Source organism: Ipomoea nil, unplaced genomic scaffold (genome assembly GCF_001879475.1).
Source record: "Ipomoea nil cultivar Tokyo-kokei standard unplaced genomic scaffold, Asagao_1.1 scaffold1509, whole genome shotgun sequence".
Taxonomy (NCBI): domain Eukaryota; kingdom Viridiplantae; phylum Streptophyta; class Magnoliopsida; order Solanales; family Convolvulaceae; genus Ipomoea; species Ipomoea nil.
The window spans coordinates 1,719,583-1,741,418 of NW_017617937.1; the positions used below are offsets into that span (position 1 = coordinate 1,719,583).

At 37.3% G+C, this 21,836-nt stretch overlaps 3 protein-coding genes and 1 pseudogene across 4 annotated transcripts; 2 read left to right on the top strand and 2 right to left on the bottom strand.

Moving 5' to 3' along the window:
* Nucleotides 1-1,068: 1,068 nt before the first annotated feature.
* Nucleotides 1,069-20,968, bottom strand: LOC109189083 (annotated as a pseudogene).
* Nucleotides 9,218-11,179, top strand: LOC109189085. Of its 2 annotated transcripts, none has more exons than XM_019339818.1 (4): nt 9,218-9,586; nt 9,677-9,772; nt 10,789-10,938; nt 11,046-11,179. In XM_019339818.1, the coding sequence occupies exons 1-4, from the start codon at nt 9,365-9,367 to the stop codon at nt 11,088-11,090; spliced, it is 513 nt and encodes a 170-aa protein (XP_019195363.1). In that variant the 5' UTR covers nt 9,218-9,364; the 3' UTR covers nt 11,091-11,179. The 2 variants fall into 2 exon arrangements, with proteins under 2 accessions (XP_019195363.1, XP_019195364.1); XM_019339819.1 differs by having other exon boundaries at nt 9,233-9,589; nt 9,680-9,772.
* On the bottom strand, nt 11,437-13,420 carry LOC109189081 (xyloglucan galactosyltransferase XLT2-like). Its single transcript, XM_019339814.1, has one exon. It carries the CDS (start codon nt 13,350-13,352, stop codon nt 11,715-11,717), a length of 1,638 nt encoding a protein of 545 aa, XP_019195359.1. The 5' UTR covers nt 13,353-13,420; the 3' UTR covers nt 11,437-11,714.
* LOC109189082 (metal transporter Nramp3-like) lies at nt 19,436-21,602 on the top strand. Its single transcript, XM_019339815.1, has 4 exons — nt 19,436-20,122; nt 20,215-20,351; nt 20,570-21,222; nt 21,351-21,602. The coding sequence occupies exons 1-4, from the start codon at nt 19,524-19,526 to the stop codon at nt 21,537-21,539; spliced, it is 1,578 nt and encodes a 525-aa protein (XP_019195360.1). The 5' UTR covers nt 19,436-19,523; the 3' UTR covers nt 21,540-21,602.
* Nucleotides 21,603-21,836: the final 234 nt, after the last annotated feature.

Sequence of the window (21,836 nt, forward strand, 5' to 3'; positions counted from 1 at the left end):
AGCAACGCACTGTAATGGAGGACGAAGGTGCAGCGGTCGCCGACGTTGCCTGGAGAGAGGAGAAGACAGCAATGACGGGACTGAGAGAACCCAGCTCCACCTTTGCCACCCAGCCTCAACGCAACGTCAAATGCCGTCGTCGTCCGCCTCAGCCGTGTTGCAAAGCCACTCCAGCCGTGATGCAACGCCAACCGACGACGAACAGAACACGACGTCCCTTAAGGTCGTGCCATCATCGTCGATCCATGCCCTCACTGGAAACACCATTGTTGGTGATGATGAAGGAGGACAACGTAGATATTAAAAAATTTGATATAAAGCGTCCCTCCACCAACAACGAGTTTTGGCAATTTCAAAAAGAAATTGGGCAAATTGGCAATTGGATTTGATAAAGAATGGCGTAGCAGTAGGAGATAAAAAATTAAATCCAATTAATGTTTTTTTTTCTTATATTTTAAATTCTTAATGCGGAAAAAAAAACTTAATTTCCAGCAGTCCAAAAAATTTAATTGCAGACTCAAAAATATTTACACATGTATCTCAATTATACAAAATAGTATAAACATATGTAAATATTTAAGCAATTAAAAAAACTAGGCAGAGATTATTTATGGCGACTGATACCAACTGTTAGACTAAAATATCACATGCATCATAAATATGTGACTACAGGATCAACTAACCTCCAGCCATAGCTCTTTGCACGGTTGCACGATCCGGACTGCTGCAGAGGGAGGTAACGAGTATTTTGTCTCTCACTTTACTCAGCTCTCTCTAGATGGTGTATGAGGTATGTAATGTGAGCAGTGAGAGGACTAGTGACCTTATATAACCACTGGCCATCATTGTGGTTGATTGTCTTTAGGTCTCCTAAACCCTAACCAGACTCCTAATCATAATGGTAGTCTAGTTATTAGGTTATTAGTGTTACACCACATATCAAATACTGAATATTATCATAACTTATCCTAATGTTATAATAATAGTAACAGATAAACGTTACACCACCTTTAAGTCCTTAACTTTCGAAGTGATGAGAGTTCTGAGTATCTGTACATACATACTTTCTCACTGAATTAAAGATATTTCAACTGCTATAAGGCTTGCATGTTTCAAGCTTTCTGATGATATTACTCTACAAACACCAACTCACCATAGTTTTGCAGAGACTGGTATTAACAGCATGCAATAATAGGCTGTGGGAATAAGTGTGAATCTTGAGAGGATTAAAACTTGAAAATTAACAAGTTCTGCACAATGCCAATCAGGACAATAATGCAAGAACCTTATGCATTTCTTCGCGCGCTTTGCACATGGCTTCCAATGGCTTGGCTTTGGGCATGGTGAGCCCTTTGCCCTCACTCATATCAACCTCATCTTTGGTCACCCTCTCCCACTCGAAACACTGTATTAGAGAGGCTAAGATCAGACTTACCATGCGTCGCGCAAGTCCAGCACCAGGACACGACCTCCTCCGATCCCCATCCCGAAGGGCATTAGCAGATGTGAAGACTCCCCTTCTTTGCCTTCAAACCTCTCGGGCACGAACCTCATTGGATCATCCCAAAGGCCGGGATCCCTATGGATAGCCCAAGCATTAACAAACAACATTGTGTCGCTAGGAATCTCGTAACCACCAACCTTACAGGGTTGAGATGAATAATGTGGCAATAGTAATGGTGCTGCTGGAAACAGACGAAAGGTTTCAGATATGATGCACTGAAGATAAGGTAATTCGGACAAATCTGGTTCATCAACCAAGCGCCCATAACCAACAACTCTGTCAAGCTCAGCTCTTGCCTTCTTCATCACCTCAGGATGGTTGAGCAATGCTGACATCGCCCACTCCATCGTCACCGCTGATGTATCTGTACCAGCAACTATCATGTTCTGCATACAAAACCTTGTTAAAAATTAAATATGTTCCAAGAAACTAATAATATCACCCACTAGAATGTTAAGAATAAGGTAATATAATATAAGGGGCAACCCCGCCAAATTGGTCAGACTATTTGACTTATAACTACAAAGTTACAAATTTGATTTCAGTATGAACGACCTATTGACCTTTATGGTTTGAGTTCATTAGGTATCGGTAACCTAGACTAGTTTACCTTCTTTTAATTTTTTGTTGACTAAGGTAACAAAGCAGGACTTACTGCACTACTTCGGACAATAGCTACGAGTTTCTCTTGTAACCTAAGGTATTATAAGGACAGGGGACCTTTAAATCAACAACTTAATTCTTTTCATTTCTGGCCTAAGATTCTTCCGGTTAGGTATTTCCAGTTGTCTGTCAGTAAGGTCATGTTACTAATCTGGCACAGACCAACAAACTACATATATAATCAAAAGCTTTCGGAAGATTCAAACTTTAACCTAAAATTTCATAGCCATGGGACACAAAAAATGCCTTAAAGATCCAAACTTTAACCTAGAACTAGAATAGGTTAAAGATTCAAAGATTATGGTCTTAAAATCAGACAGACTCTAGCATATGTGAAGTTGAAAGCAGGGTAATTAATAGAGGATTAGAGTTAAAGATTCGTACATTGATAAGGCCTTTAATGGTGAGATCGGTGTAGAACAGCGGCTGCGATTCTTGCAGGGACAGTAAATGCCCAATCATCGTACTCCTCCTCTTTTCACGGCGGTGTTCATCGATCAGCGATTGCTGGAAAGCGTCCATTCTGTCGCCAAGCGCCGCCAGCTTCTTCTTCAGGCCTCTGCAATCCAACCACCTCAGCAGCGGGAAGAAATCCTCAGGATTCGAAGCTTCCGCGGTTTCCATAACCTCGTTTATCAGCTCCGGAACATTCTTGCTTTCTTGGTCATCGTTTTCCCCAAAATATCTCTTCCCGGCAATCATCCTCATGATTACATTGAACGCGGTTTGGCTTAATTTCGGCTTAAGCTCCACCTTGGCAAACGAAGTTTTTGAATCTCGGTAAAGGCTCTGCAAAAGATGTTTGACTTCGTCTTGGCGGATTGAGAGGAAGGAGTTGAGGCGGGCGGCGGAGAAGATTTCCTGGGCGCTGAGGCGGCGGAGGTGGCGCCAGTGGTCGGAATAAGGGAGTCCCGCCATGGTGCCGTTGTCGTAGCCTATGTACTTCCCGGCGAGATTGCGAGGCCGATTGGCCAAAACGGCGTCGTGGGTAGTGAAGCATTCCTCCGCCAGCGACGGCGATGAGACGACGACGACAAGGCGGCTCCCCAGCCTGAGAGAGAAGATTGGGCCGTGATTCTGGGAGAGGCGGTATAGAGTGCGGTGAAGCGGCGGCTTCAAGAGGTGGAGGTGGCCGATAATAGGAATGGGTACCCCCGGAAACGGCGGAAGACGGCGACGCCGTTCTGGTCGGAAAAATTTGAGGAAGATAGATAGGGAAATTATCAAAATCACGGTTAGCACAGTGGTTTCCATATCCATTTTCTGAATGGATATGTTTCTGGCAATCATCTCACCACGACACACAGAAAGAAAAACATTGAATCAACTCAACTGAAAATCAATCCATCAACTCAACAATCATTACGGTTTGGACAAAGTCTATAGTTTTGTCTACAAAAATTTAGGAGCACACGAAATGGATTGGTTTGGCACCTGGCAGAACATGAAAATCAACGTCAGCGAATAGTGAGATGAGGAAATCCTATTTGCACCATTCTAATAGCTATTTATCTTTTGATAAGTGTAATAATTTTATAGGTGGTGTAAATAAAAAAAAATATTATTTGCACCACCTTCATTAAAGGTAGTCAAATATTATATTTTTTTAAAAAATATTTATTAATTATTTTTTTGAATGTCACTTTATTACTATTTTCTGAACCTACTGAATCACAAAGAGCCAATAACGTCTCCCTCCCATATGGGAGTCTAACCCGATTGTCATATGAGCACAAAATGCTTGACAATTATTTTTATTTAAAAAACCACCTCCTCGCCTTCTCCCGTGAGAAGGCAGCCCAGTGGGTCGCCTTCTCACCAGAGAAGGTGTGGTTTTTTTTTTTTTTTTTTTAAAAGTTTTTTATAATGTTTTAATTAATTAAAATTTTAATTTAAAAAATTATTAATACAATCTTATAAATCGTATTTGACTCGGGTAGTGTAAATAGCAATATGAACATCCCTATGACTATTTACATTATTTATAAGATTGTTAATTTTTTTTGTCATTTTTATAATTACAATGTATTTTACACCTACTTTTAACAAGAGGGTGATATATAACAATACCCTTTTTAACAACCAACTTGAGACGCTTTGAAAGTTGCATACTATCTTCTTTTAACTTCTGGTAAGAGAATCATCAATAATGGTTGACTTTTTTTCCCAATAAGTTCATGTATTCCATTTTATACTCTTAATTTGTACTCCTAAATACAAAATTGTGATGTAAACACTTATATTGGGACCTACATAAAAATAAAAAATTAAAAAAAAAAAAAAAAAAAAACTTATCTGAATCTGCCAAATCGGGTACTAAAATTTAGAGAATAATATTAAAGAGTACATGTAGTAGAACTCATAAGAAAAATGATGAAAAAGAAGAGACAAAAAAACTCCAATTAACACGCCTAGCGGGTTTATATATATATATATATATATATATATATATATATATATATATATATATATATAAAATTTCATTTTTTTCCTAGATTTATAGGTTGTAGTCAATTTTTAATTTTTTTTTTATCAGAACATCCTCATTTGGTCCTATTATTATTGTGGCATGACCATTTTTTGTCCTCTGTCAAGAAAATCATTAAAATGTCGTTAAATACAAAGACACTTCGATCTTTTTTATACAAAGTATATTAACCCACTATATACTTTATATTTATTATTTTGAAAAAAAAAATCAAAATTGAAGATTGAAATGCTCTTGTATTTGACGAAATGTAAACTATTTTGTAGATGGAGAACAAAAAATGGTCATGCCACAATAATACTAGGATCAAAAGCGAATATTTTGAAAAAAAGAATTAAAAGTGGACTGTCACCTATAAATTTGGGACCAAAAATGAAATTAATTATATATATGTGTGTGTGTGTGTGCGCGCGCGCGCAAAAACAAGTCCCTAAAAGAAAACTAAAAATAAATCTCAATTTTACATTTGAAAAAATCATACGGATCATATCTTATTTTTTTTTAAAAATGTGATGGCATTTTCGTTATTATCACCAACTTTACTATGCAAACGTGGGTTAAAGTATCTATGAGGTCCCTATACTATAGTCTTTTGTTCAATTTAGTCATTCTACCTTAATTTTGTTTAATTTAGTCCTTGTATTTTAAAAAGTGAAACAATTAAGGACAATCGCTGATATGACGTTGACATCTTATCTGTCACATCATCATACTTACATGCCAACTCATATATTATTTTATAAATATTTAAAATTACTTATTTTTACCACCAATATATTACATAATATGTCCTAAATAAAAACATAAATATCAATTATTGTCCTTAATCGTTTCACTTTTTAAAGTACAAAGACTAAATTGAAAAAAATTAATGTAGAAGGACTAAATTGAACAAAACGTTATAGTACAGGGATCTCATAAGTACTTTGACCGCAAACTTGAACTGTAAAATATGCACTTCTCAAAATTTTATAGTTTTGCACATTTAGTTGTTTCAAAATGCATATTTAGTATTAACATATTGCACATTTAGTATTAAAAATTTGCACTTGCAAAAGTTCATTACACTTCAATTCCGAATTTTAGAGTTTATGATTAAGTTATTGATTTTTTTTAGGGTTCACTTTTTACTGTTTAAGGTCTAACCTTTACAATTTAGATTTAAATTTTAATTTTTCATAGATTTTTGGAATAAAGGTCAAATAGGACATCCAACTACACACCAAACTACAATTAGGCCATTGAACTCAAAAAAACAACAATTGGGTCCCTAAACAATCCAAATTCTTGCAATTTAATCTAAAATGACTTGCTTACCTATTAATTGATGACATGTCGGTTTCTTTATTTTAAAATAATTTTTAATTTTTTAAAAATAATTTTTAATTAAATAAATATTAAAAAAAAAAAAAACAGCCGGAGACCCATTCGTCTCCGGCTCCGTCCAGCTATGGGGCGAAGGGGCCCTTCGTCTCCATGGCTGGATGAAGGGGACGGAGACGAAGCCCTTTGTCCAGCCATGGAGACGAAGGGATCCCATGGACAACCCTTCGTCTCCATGTCTGGATGGAGCCGGAGACGAAAGGTTCTCATGGCTGGCCGGAGACGAAAGGTTCTCATGGCTGGCCGGAGATGAAGGGGTCTTCGACTGTGTGCGTGTGTGTGTTTTTTAAAAAAATTGAAAATATTTATTTAATTAAAAATTATTTAATTTTTTAAAAAAATATTATTTTAAAATAAATTAACCGACAAGTCATCATATTAAAAGGTAGATAAGTCATTTTAGATTAAATTGCAAGAATTTGTGTTATTCAGGGACCCAATAAGTCATTGACCCTCATTCCTTGATTTTTTTTAAAATTTATCCAGGATTGTATTTTTTTTTCGTTCATCTATACTTTCTTAACCTATTGAAAGTACAAAGAGTCAACACCACCTCCACTGAGCCTCGATCTTATGAACAGCCATATGGGAGAGTCACTACATGCCATCTGAGCATAAAGTGCTTGGCCAAGATAGCATATTTAGTTGTTAAAGAATGCATATTTAAGTGTTCAAGTTTGTAAATTGAAGTTGACGATAATTACGAAAATACAACCATGTTTTTTAAAATATATGATCAGGTACATTGAATATTTTGTTATGAATAGTTTTTTTCGCGTTTTAAAATATTTTAATTTTTTGCCGCCCACCACCCCCCCTGCTCCCCCCCCCCCAAAAAAAAATAAAAAATATGTTTAGCTCCGCCTTTTTGTAAGTTTTGTTTTATAAATTCTTATTAATACTTAATTTATTATTTATTATGATAACAATGTTATTGTTTGTAACCGTTATTGTTTGTAACCTCTTTTAGTTTTAAATTGTTTATTCGTTTTTATAAACTATAATTATTTATTTATGAATGCACTGATGTAGTTATCTATCGATCATTTTACGTTTAGAAAAATACCTATAAATTTTTATTTTTTTACATGATTATTGTTGTGTATGTAAAATTATTAAAAAACTTGTGAATCTTATTTCAAGTTATTTGATATTAGCATTTTTTTCATATATAATTAAAATTTTAAGTATAATGCTAATTAAGTAGGGCATTTTTTTCATCATGCCCCGTGCTTATAAAACAATAAGACCGGGCTTGCCCCTGACCTCTCATAAATTGCAAGAGTAACTTACCAACTTAACTAACTCATCTTTCATTACTTATATCGTTGTATCTGTAATTTTTTACTTATACTCTAAACATGTACTCTATATATATGTATATATTTACAAGGCCTATATATGGGGTTGGGGCGGAGGGAGTGGAGCAGCTGCCCTCACAGTGGGTCTGCTCATGATTGTAATACATGTAAGCAAATAAAATAATAATAAAAATTATTGTTCAAAAAAAGCATGCCATGTCATCTTGAAAACACCAAAATTGCATGGATAAAGATAGCCTAAGATAACATGAACCAAACATGGGGATGCAACATTGTAAAACTCATATTCTCTTGGTTATGTTGTATAATTTGAACCAAACACTCAGGTTTAAGCTAACTTATAGAGAAAATATCAATTTTGGTCCCACAAGCATTAGCAAAATGATAGTTTTGGTCTACATGTTTAATTCCTATCAATTTTTATCAATGACTATTGTTTTAGTATCAATTTTCATTCACGACTATTGTTGTAGTGCCAGAATTCATCACGTCGATTACCAAGACATGCCAATATAAAATTATTAAGGATATTTTTGTCCTTTTCAAATTAAGATCGATCCCAATTTGAGCATGAATAAAGAGATTTAAGTCCTAAGTTCAATATCAATTCACAGTTCTCTTCCTCAAATTAAGCTAAGATGAGAATGAGAACTGCGAATTAGGATCGATCTTAGAGTTTAAAATTTTAAATCCCTTTATTCATGATCAAATTAGGATCTTATGTTAAAAAAAAAATCGTGAATGAAGGAGGAGGGCCCGGGTGGGGGGCACATTTTCTTTATTTTAATTTTATTTTTAAGGTTTTTAATCTAAAAATTTTTAAAATAAAAGTTAAATAAATTAGTCGGTCATCGATAATTTGGTCGAAAAATTTAACGGCAGGACCAAATGTGATACAAATTGAATAGTTATGCACCTAATTTAAAAATATTAATAGTCAAGGACTAAATGTGATACAAACTGAATAGTCATGCACCAAATTCAAAAATTTTAATAATCAAAAACTAAAATTGAAACTTTTATAATAGATTAACTAAAAATGATATTTTTCTCTAATTTATTAACTATATATACATAGGGCATGTTTGGTTAATGACGGATCCGTCATTTTTTTGGCGGATCCACCATGTTTGGTCAAACCGCCAAAACTAGTGTTTGATTAGGCAGCGGTTTGCTCCAAACCGCTGCTTTTGCAAACACTGCAAAGAGCAGCGTTTGCAATGAGCGTTTTGGGGAAAATAAAATTTTCTCCAAAACACCCCTATTTATAAAAAAAAAAAATTAAATTAAATTTTTAACTAAATAACTAAGGAGCCGAAATTCGGCTCCTCAATGTTGCCCATCCCCCGAGATGGGCAACAAGTATGCATAGACTTGTGGAGCCTTGGGGCTCCTTAAATAGGAGCCTCAAGGCTCCATTCCCACTTTTCCCACCGATGTGGGACGGTGGAAAAAGTGGGAAATCAAGAGGGGAGCAGCTTGCGCGGCTCCCTTCTTCTTTTTTGTTTTTTTTTTTTTTAATTATTTTTTATTTAATTATTATTATTAAATGACATTTTATTATTATTATTATGTATGTATGTCTTTGTAGATCATTTTACATGTTAACCGCTAATTTTATCAAATACTTTTTTGTAAATCGTTCATTCAATCTGCTGATCAAACTCACTAATATAATCGGTTATTTTATAACCGCTAACACAATCTGCTATCGCTAATCGCTGATAATCAAACAAGCCCATAATCTGAGTCATGATAAATCTTTGTCCATGATAATGATGAATCCTGGTATGCTCCGAACCCAAAGCGGTTTTTGGCGGCCCCTGGTTTTCAATTTTCTTCATATTTTACGCAGCAATGCTTTTCAGTTTTGTCCACTCAGGAAAATTCCAGAATTCTTAACACTGTACTGCGACAGCTGAAGGAGAAAAAAATATTAGTCGTCTTCCCTTTCCGAGAATCGGCGGCAGTTAACCGCATAGTCATTTGGTCGATACGTCAGCCATGGTGGGACGACGGGTGGTGTCAAAACCCAGCCGGAGCGACGAGATTTTAGATCCCGATCAGCAGCTTCAGATCGCCGAGCAAGTCAGAGCTCAATTCGACGCCCTCGCCCCGAAAAGACCCGCCAAACCTAACCGGAGCGAGCCCGATTCATCACTCCCAATGCCCGCCGGAGACATCCCTATTCCTGAACTTGATAAGCTCCAATCCCTCCGATCGCAAGTCCGTATGAGTATATGATTCTGCATATAATTTATACTGTTTTCTGTTCATACTATACGTTTGATGCGACCTTACCTCTTTGATCATCAGGCTGTATTTTTAGAAACTGATAAAGTGGAGCAAGAGGAATTCGTAGAGACTCACTATTACGATGAGCTGGTTTCTATTGACAAGCAGCATCATACGGTTTGTACATTTCATAGTAACATGTTAACATAACATTTTTGAGTGAAAAGGGAACCTAACCGCCACACGGGATAAATCTTGCCTTGCCACCCAAGATAAATCACCCTAAATTGGACCGATTTAAACAAGAATGTGAAGGCGACTTGTAATCTTGTGATTACCAAGTTAACAATCTGATTAGAAACCAAGTGGCTTGTGGTCTACTGGTATCGGATTGCTCCCCTCAATTAAAATTGACTAGATAAATTACTAGTTAGGCGTAGTTTGTGTGGTAAATACGATGGTTCCGTTCCTTTTTTAGTCTGCTTGTTAGTTTAAGTTCTGAGTTCGGAAATAACGTGAGGTCAAAGGATCCCAAGCTATGTGGCAGATCAAAAATGTCAAAAGTCTCCCTTACAAGCATTTAATGTTGTATTTATAGTGGTGAAAGAGAACACATGCCAATCTCCCAGCATGTGTGACACGTGGGGCACATGCACACGGGCATGCCGGAGGTTATACTGATTCTTCCACGTGTTTTGGGATTCCTGACCTCCTCTCGTTTTTGCGGCCATTGGATTCGGGCCGAGGAACATTGCTAAAGCCTCAAGTAGAGAGGATCGGGCGACACTTCCTGACCTAAGATTGTCGGGGTGAATCTGAAAGGCGAGTAGGTACAGTACAGACCCTACCCTACTCAACATGTTTATTTAGGTTGAGTCGGTATGTTCTAAGGTTGATAATGCTCGGGAATTATTCCTCATGATGAGACGGTCGGATATCGAGCTAATATTGGAAATGTATAAGTATGGTACACTCGGGAAATATTCCGTATCAAAGGTAAATCAGCTTATGTTGTCTATAACTGATCAATTTAAACCAAAAGGCTAATTGACACCTCGGGTGAGACTTGAACTTGTAATTTTGTAATTCCAAAACTGTTGCCCAATAGTTTAGAAATTGCCCCTAATGTTATGTTATGTTGTTAACATAACATTTGACTGAAAATTAATGGTGAATTCTACCGGTTGTGACAGACGGGAACTGGGTTCATAAAGGTGGGTGGTGAAAACGGATACGAGTTTCAGTTGAACCAAGGCCAAGAAAACTGCAGCAATGGATTCAAAGCTGCAGTGTTCAAGACTAATCCTGGAACTAATGATTGGATTCCCAGCGTTGAAGATCAGGTGTGATTATAATACTTCAATTGGAAAGGCTGTTGCTTTTTGTACTTTAATTTAATCTAAAACATGCACTTTTTTAGTATGATTTTGTTGCATCTTTGTAACCTCAGGTCCAGTTTTCTTCTTCCAAGCCAAATCGGAGCGAGGGTGACTAGACCACCGGCCAACTACGAGTGTACTCTAGGGTGAATCAGATCGAGTCATCTAGAAGCAGAGAATAAAAAAAGAAGTGAATAAAAAGTGAGAGATTTGCTTTAATATTTAGTAATTAGATATGAGTTGGAATCCCAACATTCTCATTTCTTGATCTGTGCCACCAAATGGTGGTACTTATAATGTCGTCAAGGTTCTGTTGTTGTAATTGTGTTTGAATATCTAAACATGTCGTCTAGATTCTCTGCAATGTGTATATAGATAGCTGCTTGTAATACTGATTATGGGTTGAATCTCATTCTCAATCCAGATATACCAAACCTCAATTCTCTTCAACACTGTTCATCATAATTCTGAAACACAAATCATCAATTCAACCCAAAGCTTGCAAAATCAATGCAAATAATGGCTTGGTTCCATTGTCTCTGCAAACTTGAATTGGAAAAAATAATAATTTCTTCTCATTTATACTCTAGTTATGGGTAATGGGTATAGTTTATATATAAAAAAAGAAAAAAAGGAAATTGCAGAAGTAAGAAGCACAAACAACAAGGAGTGGAGTAGCAGTATATACATTACTCTCCACATTGAATTGAAGAAAATTTGCAGAACGGTAACGGGTCGGGTCATCTTCTTTCTTCAATGTCATTCACGAACTCATTCCAATCCTTTTCCTCTTTGATTCTTTTCATTAGAGTTTCAACCGCAATATCAAACGCATCTTTCACCGTCGGGAGCCCCTCTTTCGGCCGTGAATAGATCAATTTGGGTATAATTTCCACCACTTTTTCCCTCATTTTTCTGATATCTTCCTTGCTATACTGTTCCAGGATTCCCCGGATGGACGTCCCGTTCCTCACGGCGTCGTGGTCGATGAACACCGAGTAGCTCGCCGGGTCCTCCGGCAAGAACCACTGGTACTGAGCGTAGGCCGTTTTGCGCCAGAAAAAGACCGGGACTGAACCGGCGATCATGCAGTCGAAGACCGACCGGCGGGTCATGCTGTCGCCTTTGGGCTGCAGGCAGAAGTCGGAGCTGAGGAACGACGCTTGGATGGCGGAGGAGCCGTTGGAGCACTGAGTCACCGCGCAGTCGACGACGCGGCACGCGTCGGACTCGTTGCGGCAGTATTGGATGAGGAGGGTGCGGAAGTCGCCGGCGATGTCGGCGCGTGTGGCGCCGATGAAGGTGAAGAGGCTGGTGCGGTTGCGTGTGAGCACGAAGCGCTGCCACTGGCGGAGCTGCGAAACGGAGCTGGGGTGGAATCCGGTGGGGTACGGGACGCCGACGTCGGAGGTGTCCCACGGGGCTCTCTCGATGATGAAGCGCGTGACGTTCTCCATCGCCGGGAGGTTGAGGAGGCTGGAGCCCCATTTCTGATCCGCATCCATTAAACGGCGGAAATCCCATGTGATTCGCCCTATGGTAAGGAAATGATCTGAGCCGTTGGATTTCTTCCAATACGTCTGATTCTGGACCCACTCCAGCATCATATCGCAGAGCCGATCCCGCTTCTCGATATCGTCGATCCATAAATATTTCCCGACGGCCTGTCCGGCGTAGAACGGAATATAAAACACCGTCGCCGATTCCGGCTCCATCGTCCGGCACCGGTAATTCAGTAGCCGGTGGTGAAATATCACCTCCGACGAGAACTGATTCGTCCGATACCACGCCTTAGCCAGTTTCCCCGGCAAGATCCCGGCCATCTCCATCGCCCTCATCCCGTACCCCTCGTTGGTGTTCACCCCGCAATGCCATATCCAAGGGTGCAGATCCGTGCAGTTCTTCAAACCCAAATCCTCGTTAAACATCGGCGGCAAATCGTACACATAAACCCTACCGAACTCACACCCTCCTCCCCCATCCTTGGGCGGCTGAGCCACAGCATCGCCGCGGCGCGCGGCGGCCGGAAGCGTAATCGTTTGAGGGGGAACCTGGGCATGAGTGGAGAAAGAGAGCGGCGAATTCCGGGTAAAGAAAACGACAAGAAGCTGGATAAAGAGAAAGGCGGAAAGAAGCCAGAATCGTGGATGAGCAGCGATTTGGGATTGGAAAGAATTGTAGAAGTGATAAGAGGATTTGGGTTTTGGCGAGGGTTGAAGATGATGATGATCTGAGGGAGAATTGGAACGAAAATCTGACAGCATTTTAGAGCTGCCCCGACTTAGAAATCGAATCGCCGTAGAAAGAATGGGTTTGGAGTGATGATAGATAGAAAAGAGGGAATGAAGGAAGTAAGGAGAAGACTGCGGACAAAACATGTGATTTGGTTTATGTAACTGTCCAGTAGAGACACTACCGGAACTGGTGAGAATGAGTTACCCCCTATTTTACACCGACACACCGCCATTTTTACTTTTACTATTTTACCTCTCTATTTTTTTCTTTCTATTTTCATTCTTCCATGATTGAACCTCAACCCTAAGGCCCCCACATCCCAACCGACAGAACATCTAAGAAGATGTAAATCATGGTAATTCAATTGAACATGAATCACAGAGCTAGACATTTGTTCACTGCGCACAAAAAATTCCATCATTTTAAAAGGTTGCTGCCACACTGCCACTGGTGAGACTGGCTCCCCTATTTCTTATTTTCATCATTTTTCTTTATGAGGTGTCTCTATTTAATTAGAAATAAATTTAAATCATATATTTTTCTTTAAAAGGAGTAAAGTGTATTTTTCTTTACCTTTTTTTGACAAAATTACTTTCATTTTTAGATTTAATACCATGTTTAGCTCTGATAGATAAATCTTTATCGGTCATGTTTATCTCAAATAAAACCTCACAAAAACAAAATAAATCTTTAATTAAATTAAAAAAAACACCGTGACATTAGGGTATGGAAACATAGGTTTTATAGCGAATGGTGTAAGTTGAGTGAAGGTACGAGGTCCCTCTTGAGTGTGGAGCGATGATTAAACCGCCAACCGGCAGGGGGTCCCACTAGTTGTTCGCCATGGGCCTCTATATATGTTCATCCCTCAGTGAAGCCAGACTCATTCCCCCACGACGATACATACACTACGCACCAATATTTCATTTACTTCGTATTTGCCGAAATCAGTAATTTCACACCACTTTTTATTATTGGGTCAAAGTGTTATACAAGATTTGTATAAATTTAATATTATTATGAGCATTAATATATTAATATTTGAAAATCTATAGACATTAGACCAGTTGAGAATTGAGAGACATTTCGTAATATTTCCTCCACCTATCAAATATTAACAATCTAAATGTAATCCTTTGTTAATTAAATCAAATATTAACAATCTAAATATAATCATTTGGTAATTAAAATCACAAGATAACGTTTTTCTGGGAAGGAAAAAAAAAAAGCAGTGAAAAACTGTTACGTTTGAAGATGAAACCTAATATTTTGGGTCAAAGAAAAATATTCGAAAAGGTTAAGCGGGCCAACATAGCGTGATGAAGGCGGAAGTGTCGGCTAACAAGGAAAGTATTAAGATTTAAGGGGCCGGGATTCACGTTTCGTTTTGGAACGTAATTGAATAGGATTGGGCGTAGTTTTTGGAAATTACGCGTCACGTTGTGTTTACCAACCAATAAATAGGGTTTGATGGCTTCTTAAACTTCGCATTTTGTGTCATCTTCTTTATATAAAGTCAATAAATAAAATTCATAAATTATGGCTACCTAATTTACGTGACGTTGCACACTTAAAACTACTATTTCTTACATACAATATATATATATAAAATTGCAAACTTTTTTCTATTTCAACCAAAATATTCTAAAACAATTATAATGCCAAAAGTTCGACTCTAAAAGATATATAATATTAAAAGAATAAGTAAGTATACCTTTCAAGAGTGTTAGAAGTTACATATTAGTTGTGAATTCGATTCTTACAAACATCGAGCTATTACGCTATTGACTGAATTTGTTGCACGAGGTCCTCCTAATGAAGTTTATCTTTCATGTGTGATTTGCGTGTTATTACACGATGGTGAATGTATCCACTGCATATTATCGAATAGTGATTGCAGTTCTTCCTTCTTAAAAAAAAAAAAGTTGAATGTATATTAATTACATTATTTATGCCATAAATGCAGCACATGCGAAAGTATCTAAGGGCAAATGAACATATGGGGACAACTGAAAATTCTTCAAGAAAAGGTCATCATCAGGAGTTTGTCTTTTTTTGTAAAGTTGACAATGTGTATTATGGTAGAGTTTACATCATAAATAGGCATTTTTTGGATTAGTTTCTAAGCTATACTTGACACTTGAGTAAGCATTGAGGATGGTTCAATAACTACAAAAAGATTGAGAGTTATAGTTATGGTTGAGTGAGCACCGAAAGAATGTTGGAAAACAAAAAGAGGGTCGAAAAGTGTTCTAAGACCAAACTGCGTAAGAGGTTTAATTAAAGGTACATATTATTATTATATTGTAAGTATTTTTGTATGAATGTTTTGAGTTTTTACTCTCTTTTTTTTTCTTGGTGTCAGAAAATTAAAAAATTCACATTTACTATTTAAAAGTGTGTAATGTACTAATGTGTAAATCCAATAATATGTTTTTATCTACAAACTACACAAGAAAAGTAAATCACACTAGAAAGGTCTTATGTGACGGGATTGGTTGAAAGTGTGTTAGTAAGAATCGAATACCCGACTTCTTTTGAAGTCCTTGGAGTTTATTTTATTTAAATGAGACTCTTGGAATTTTAAGGGTTTCACCATTTATGTTTTGCATTCTATTGTTATAGTAATGAAATTACTCATGATTTGTCTTTACATATAAATTGCACTTACCAATATAAATTATGTTATGTTAACATTTCTTGTTATGTTTTTCCTCCAAATTATGTTATGTTAACATTTATTGGTTGGTCCTTATAAATTAGCTATTCGATTCAATTAATCTATCATGAGTTTCAATTTGAGAAAAACTTCAATTGATCCCTATTTGGATGCTTGTTATATGTCATATAACCTAAATGCATTCTACTTACAAAAGAAAATTGTTATTCTCCTAAGAAAAAAAAGTGGAGAAACTAAAACAAAAAATACAAGCCAACTATCATGTAATGTGATGGCATCCCGATTACCATTTCAAATATATGGATGGTCATAAGTACGAATCCTGGGTTGAAAATGTTTGAGAAAGTATAGAACAGATACTATATAGTAAAGAATCATGGGTATTTCAAAACAAAAAATACAATTTTCTTTTAAATTTAAAAATAAATAATGAGGGATGAAAATAAATAAAAAAAAAAATTGAAGTAGACGTCATCATCTAAGAGATTATATTAGTAAAAATTTCCTATATTTTATGTAATTCATATGATGTGGAGGAGAATGACAACCGAAAAGAAAAACTATCTCTAACAGTAAATACATATAGACTGGTTGTACGCTTTTTGAAAAAGTTTTTAAGGTGGGAGACAGAATGAAAAAAGAGGCACAAGTCTCATTTGGTCCATAGACCACAATACACTTGCCTAATTGGTATGTCATCACCGCTTACCAGTATTTATTTATTTATTTTTATTTTTTCAGTTAAGTCTGATAAAAAAATTTCAATTCTAAATTTAATTTTTGGAAGCTCTATGATTTTTTCTTCTAAAACAATGTAGTTGAGACCATCAAATCAATCAAGTAGGTTTTCATTGTTTACCAAATGTCGATTGCAATTGCCGTCGGCTCTACTCTTACGAGCTATTTTTTTTTCTTTAGTTTTTTTTTTTTTTGGGTAAATTATTAGTTTGTTTCATTTTCCTGTGCCCCGCAGTGTTAACGTATGCTTAGGTTAGACTTCACAAATTCGTCGATTTCCTTATGAATGAGTGCAAGCGTCCCCTATGAAGATACGCCACTTTCATATATTCTTATCCAATCATGTCATTTGGTCTAGAAGATGAGTCTGACTTATTGAAGGTAAATATGTTACCGGGTATGTGTGTAAGTAAACAAAATATATTATTTTAGAGAGTTTGAGTACGAAGTTCAGAGCATGTCCTTGCCTAATGAAAAAACAGTCCAAATAGTAATGGAGAGCCGAGTCTATATTAAGTATGGTATTTTGTATTCACCATAATTGTCTCCTTTTGAATAGATGGTGCTAGAGTAAATGTTTCTGCTCGTAGTCTTCTCAAGTACCTGTCTAATTATCCTATCACTTATAACAATGAAAGAGCAAATAATGTCCATAAAAAAATTGTGTCGAATAAGGTTTTTGAATCCTGACTCACTGTCCTTTGGTTCATTCGACCACGATTGACCTTGTTGCTCCTTTTCAGACGCACCGTATATTTTCACGAACAAACATATCTCAAGACTGCTCTCATACACGTGTTAGCATGCTGTTAGGATTTTGAAATACTTTAGATTCCTTGTTTATCTATAGTTACAATTTCTATACACGAGAAGAGGTTGACATTCTACTGTTATAATAATACCTTGCTGCCCGCATGGGTAGCTCAACTGGTCATAGAGGTGAAACTTTGGAATAATGATCAGGGATCGAGTCTCACCAGTGACAGTGAGGGGGGCTCCTTGTGCGTAGTGAGCACCTGTTTAGTCTTTGTGGTTCATGTTTAGTTGAGTCACTATGATTTACATCCTCCCAAATGCTCTGTCGGGGAATAATAATACCTTGCTTTTGTTTCAAACCCAAGCCCATTCATTCCTTATTGTTTATTCATATTTCCATTGATCACTTTAAGCTAAAATTTAATAATTTATATTGAGATAGTTGGGTTAATTAACACAAATGTTATGTTTAAATTTTGTTAATTTGATGTTAGGGGATTCATTTATCTTATAGGGACATTTGAACATAAGGTTCATTTGATTTAAGCATGCATTTTGCTGTCTTTAAGGACAATATCTCATTGATGGTAACATATATATATGGAATTGCGGCGTGTTCATTAAGTCACTTCACATGTTGTGTAAATTTGTAGGCCCATAATAGACATGCTGTCCATATTAGCCCACACATTTACACAGCCCAAGTGGATCATGGTGGATTGTTATATTGTGCACCAGGCGCACAATGCATTGTGCGTCCTAACTCAAAACGATGACCTTTTTATAAGTTGGTGGAAAGTTGACGCGACGGACAACGTTTTGTCCGTCTAATCTCGTTTTTTTTTTTTTTTTTTTTTTTTTTTTTTAAATACTTGTGTTTATGTGTATTATGTTAAGAGTTTATATGTATTATATTAAAAGTTTATGTGTATTATACATTATGTTAGATGTTTGATTATATGTATTATGTTAGGAGTTTATGTGTATTATACTATACAATTCTATACATACGAAACATGAAATTCTTTTTTAGAAATTAATAGCAGAAACGAGATATAGAATTAAAAGATACAAAACGATGTCGTTTTGGGTCAGGACGCATGCATTGTGCGCCCTGGTGCATGATATAATTTGCTGGTCATGATAGATCCCAATTTTTATGGACAACATTCATGTTGTATTATGTATTGTGTTGTGTGTGCATGTAACATTATTTATTTATTTTGATAACTTGGATTTTCTAGTTTTACTGGACTGTACTATATGTTGCCCGCAACCATGAGCAAATTATTGTGTAAAACATGGTCCACACAGTGCTATGTGAACCATAACAAAAAGTGCATTTTAATATACTAATAAGATATTATTTGTGTAATTGTATCCTGAAGGTAGATTATATAAAATAATGTACTTTTTTCATGAATAAAATGTATATTTTTAATATATTAAAAGTATATTATTTATGTACTGAATTAAATTATTTGATAATATAGACCACACAATTATGTGGATCCTGGTCCACATAACAATGATTGGCAAACCATATATGTAGGTAGTTTGGTAGGGGGTTGCTAGAACTTCAACTTGTATATATTGCATAAAATTTAAAATAAAGGGACATCATCCGGCCTGGATTTAAGAACTCTCCACTCTTCTTCTGGTGCTTCATCTCTTCTCCCTCAATACCTTTCAGTTTTGGATTTAAGAACTCTCCAGTCTTTAGTGTTAGGGTTCCCCTTCTTCTTATTGCTAGGTAAACACTAAAACCTCTACACATTATAACAATTATATTCTTCCCATAATATAATTGTAACAATTTAGTGTAACAATTATAACAATTATATTCAAACTTTTAAAATCAAAGTAAAAAAAAAAACACAAATTTTTTTGTGACTATCACACCACGTACTGTCACTGGGATTTGTCATATTTACTTGAGGCAGCAGAGGATTTCCACAAGAGCGGCACACGCCTGAGTTTCCTTGCCACGTTGAATGCTATATTAGGTTATCAATTGAAAAAGCTCCTCCAAAATGGATAGAATTCCTCGTCCAGTAAGGAAACCTTGTAAATGTAATCATTATCCTCGTATAATTGACTGTGAATTTATGATCTATGATTTCTTATATACATATGATGAATGTTTGAATGTTGTATCACTTGTCTGCTTTCTAATCAAAACTCGATCTCTCAACATATTTGGGTTGATATGTCTTTGTACCACGAAAAACAAAAGCTTCCGTTACTGCCTCAATCCGACGAGGGAGAGGGAGCGTTTGAGTATTCCCAGAGAGTGCACATCCACGGCGGCGATGAGGCGGAGGAGGAGGAGGAGTTCACGGCGACGCCGCCGTTTTCATGGAAGAAGCTGTGGCTGTTCACCGGGCCGGGGTTCTTGATGAGCATAGCGTTTTTGGATCCCGGGAACCTGGAGGGCGGGTTGCAGTCGGGGGCCATTGCCGGGTACTCTTTGCTGTGGCTGCTGATGTGGGCGACGGGGATTGGGCTGCTGGTGCAGCTGCTGTCGGCGCGGCTTGGGGTGGCCACCGGGCGGCACCTGGCGGAGGCCTGCCGGAGTGAGTACCCCAAGTGGGCCAGGCTGCTGCTGTGGATTATGGCGGAGTTTGCCCTCATCGGAGCGGATATTCAGGAGGTGATCGGCAGCGCCATTGCCATCAAGATTCTCAGCAGAGGCTACTTGCCTCTCTGGGCTGGCGTCTTCATCACTGCTTTTGATTGGTAATTTCAATTCTCCCCAAAATTAATCACTACCTAAACGCTTCAAAGCTGTGATATTTTTCACTAAAACTCAATTCTTGTGTCACCATCAGTTTCATATTTCTGTTTCTTGAGAACTATGGAGTAAGGAAGCTTGAAGCACTTTTTGCATTCCTTATCTCAGTCATGGCACTCTCGTTTGCATGGATGTTCGTACAGACCAAGCCCAGCGGTGTTGAACTTCTTCTTGGTAATATACAATCCCAACTAAGTTGATAACACTACTGATTTAGTAATCCAAACAGATTCTCCATAGTATCTGTTCATACATATTTTCTCAACCTACTGAAACACAAAAAAGTCAATGCCCAAATACTGGAATTTGAACCTGAGACCTCCACAGCTATGCCGCTCGACCAGAAGGCCTTTTGACTAATTCAATGAACTAAAAAAGTGATTTAAATGCAGGGATTGTGGTTCCAAAAATCAGCTCAAAAACTGTAAAACAGGCGGTGGCAGTAGTGGGGTGCAGTATAATGCCTCACAACGTATTTCTCCATTCCGCTCTGGTCCAATCGCGGGACATTGACACCCGCAAGATCGGCAAAGTCCGGGAAGCGATCAAATACTACACGATCGAGTCCTCGGTGGCGCTGGCGGTCTCGTTCGTCATCAACGTCTGTGTTACAACGGTGTTCGCGAAGTCGTTTTACGGCACCGAGGTTGCCGAGAACATCGGCCTGGTGAACGCGGGGAATGCTCTTCAGGAGAAGTACGGCGGGGGGTTGTTCCCGATTCTTTACATATGGGCCATCGGCGTTCTGGCCGCCGGTCAGAGCAGCACCATCACCGGCACCTACGCCGGCCAGTTTATCATGGGAGGCTTCCTGCACATGAAGTTGAAGAAGTGGCAGAGGGCGATGATCACGAGAAGCTGCGCCATCATCCCAACGCTAATCGTCGCGCTTGCTTTCGACAGGTCCGAGGGTTCACTCGACATCCTAAATGAGTGGCTCAATATTCTTCAGTCAATCCAGATCCCCTTTGCTCTCATTCCCCTTCTCTATCTTGTTTCCAACAAAGAAGTCATGGGTGTTTTCACAATTGGCCCCGTTCTTAAGGTACATTCTACATCTTAATAATTACCGAGATTATAAATTTGACTCTTAGCTGTAACTGATCTATGTGAGTTTACGGATCACTTTGAAAAGAAAATTATAGGGTTTTGTAACGTTTGTTTTGTGTGCAGGGAATCTCATGGCTTGTGGGTACCTTGGTGATTGTGATAAATGGATATCTATTAGTTAATTTTTTCTCAAAAGAAGTTAGTGGACCTGCGATTATATCTATTGTAGTGGTGTTTACAACTGCATATGTTGCATTCGTAGCATACCTCATTCTAAGGGGCATACCCTATTTAAAGTGGTTTAGGGAGTGATTGATTGCTCAATGGATTTTTATGTAGAGTTGCAGGGAATTAATAAATTATATTTTCAATATATATTTGTGAGTGTTGAAAATTATAACTCAAATTATTTTTATTTTTATTTTTATTTTTGAACTTTTTATGTGTTAAAATGAGATGTAATGATTTTAATGGTGTTTGGTTTTGCAATCTTTGGATTGGTCGCGGACCAGCCAACACTACTGGTCACATAAATGACCAAGTAATAATAGTGCAAAGAAAACTTAGAGCAATGAAAATTAAAATTAAAAAAAGGACCTTGAGCTCTTG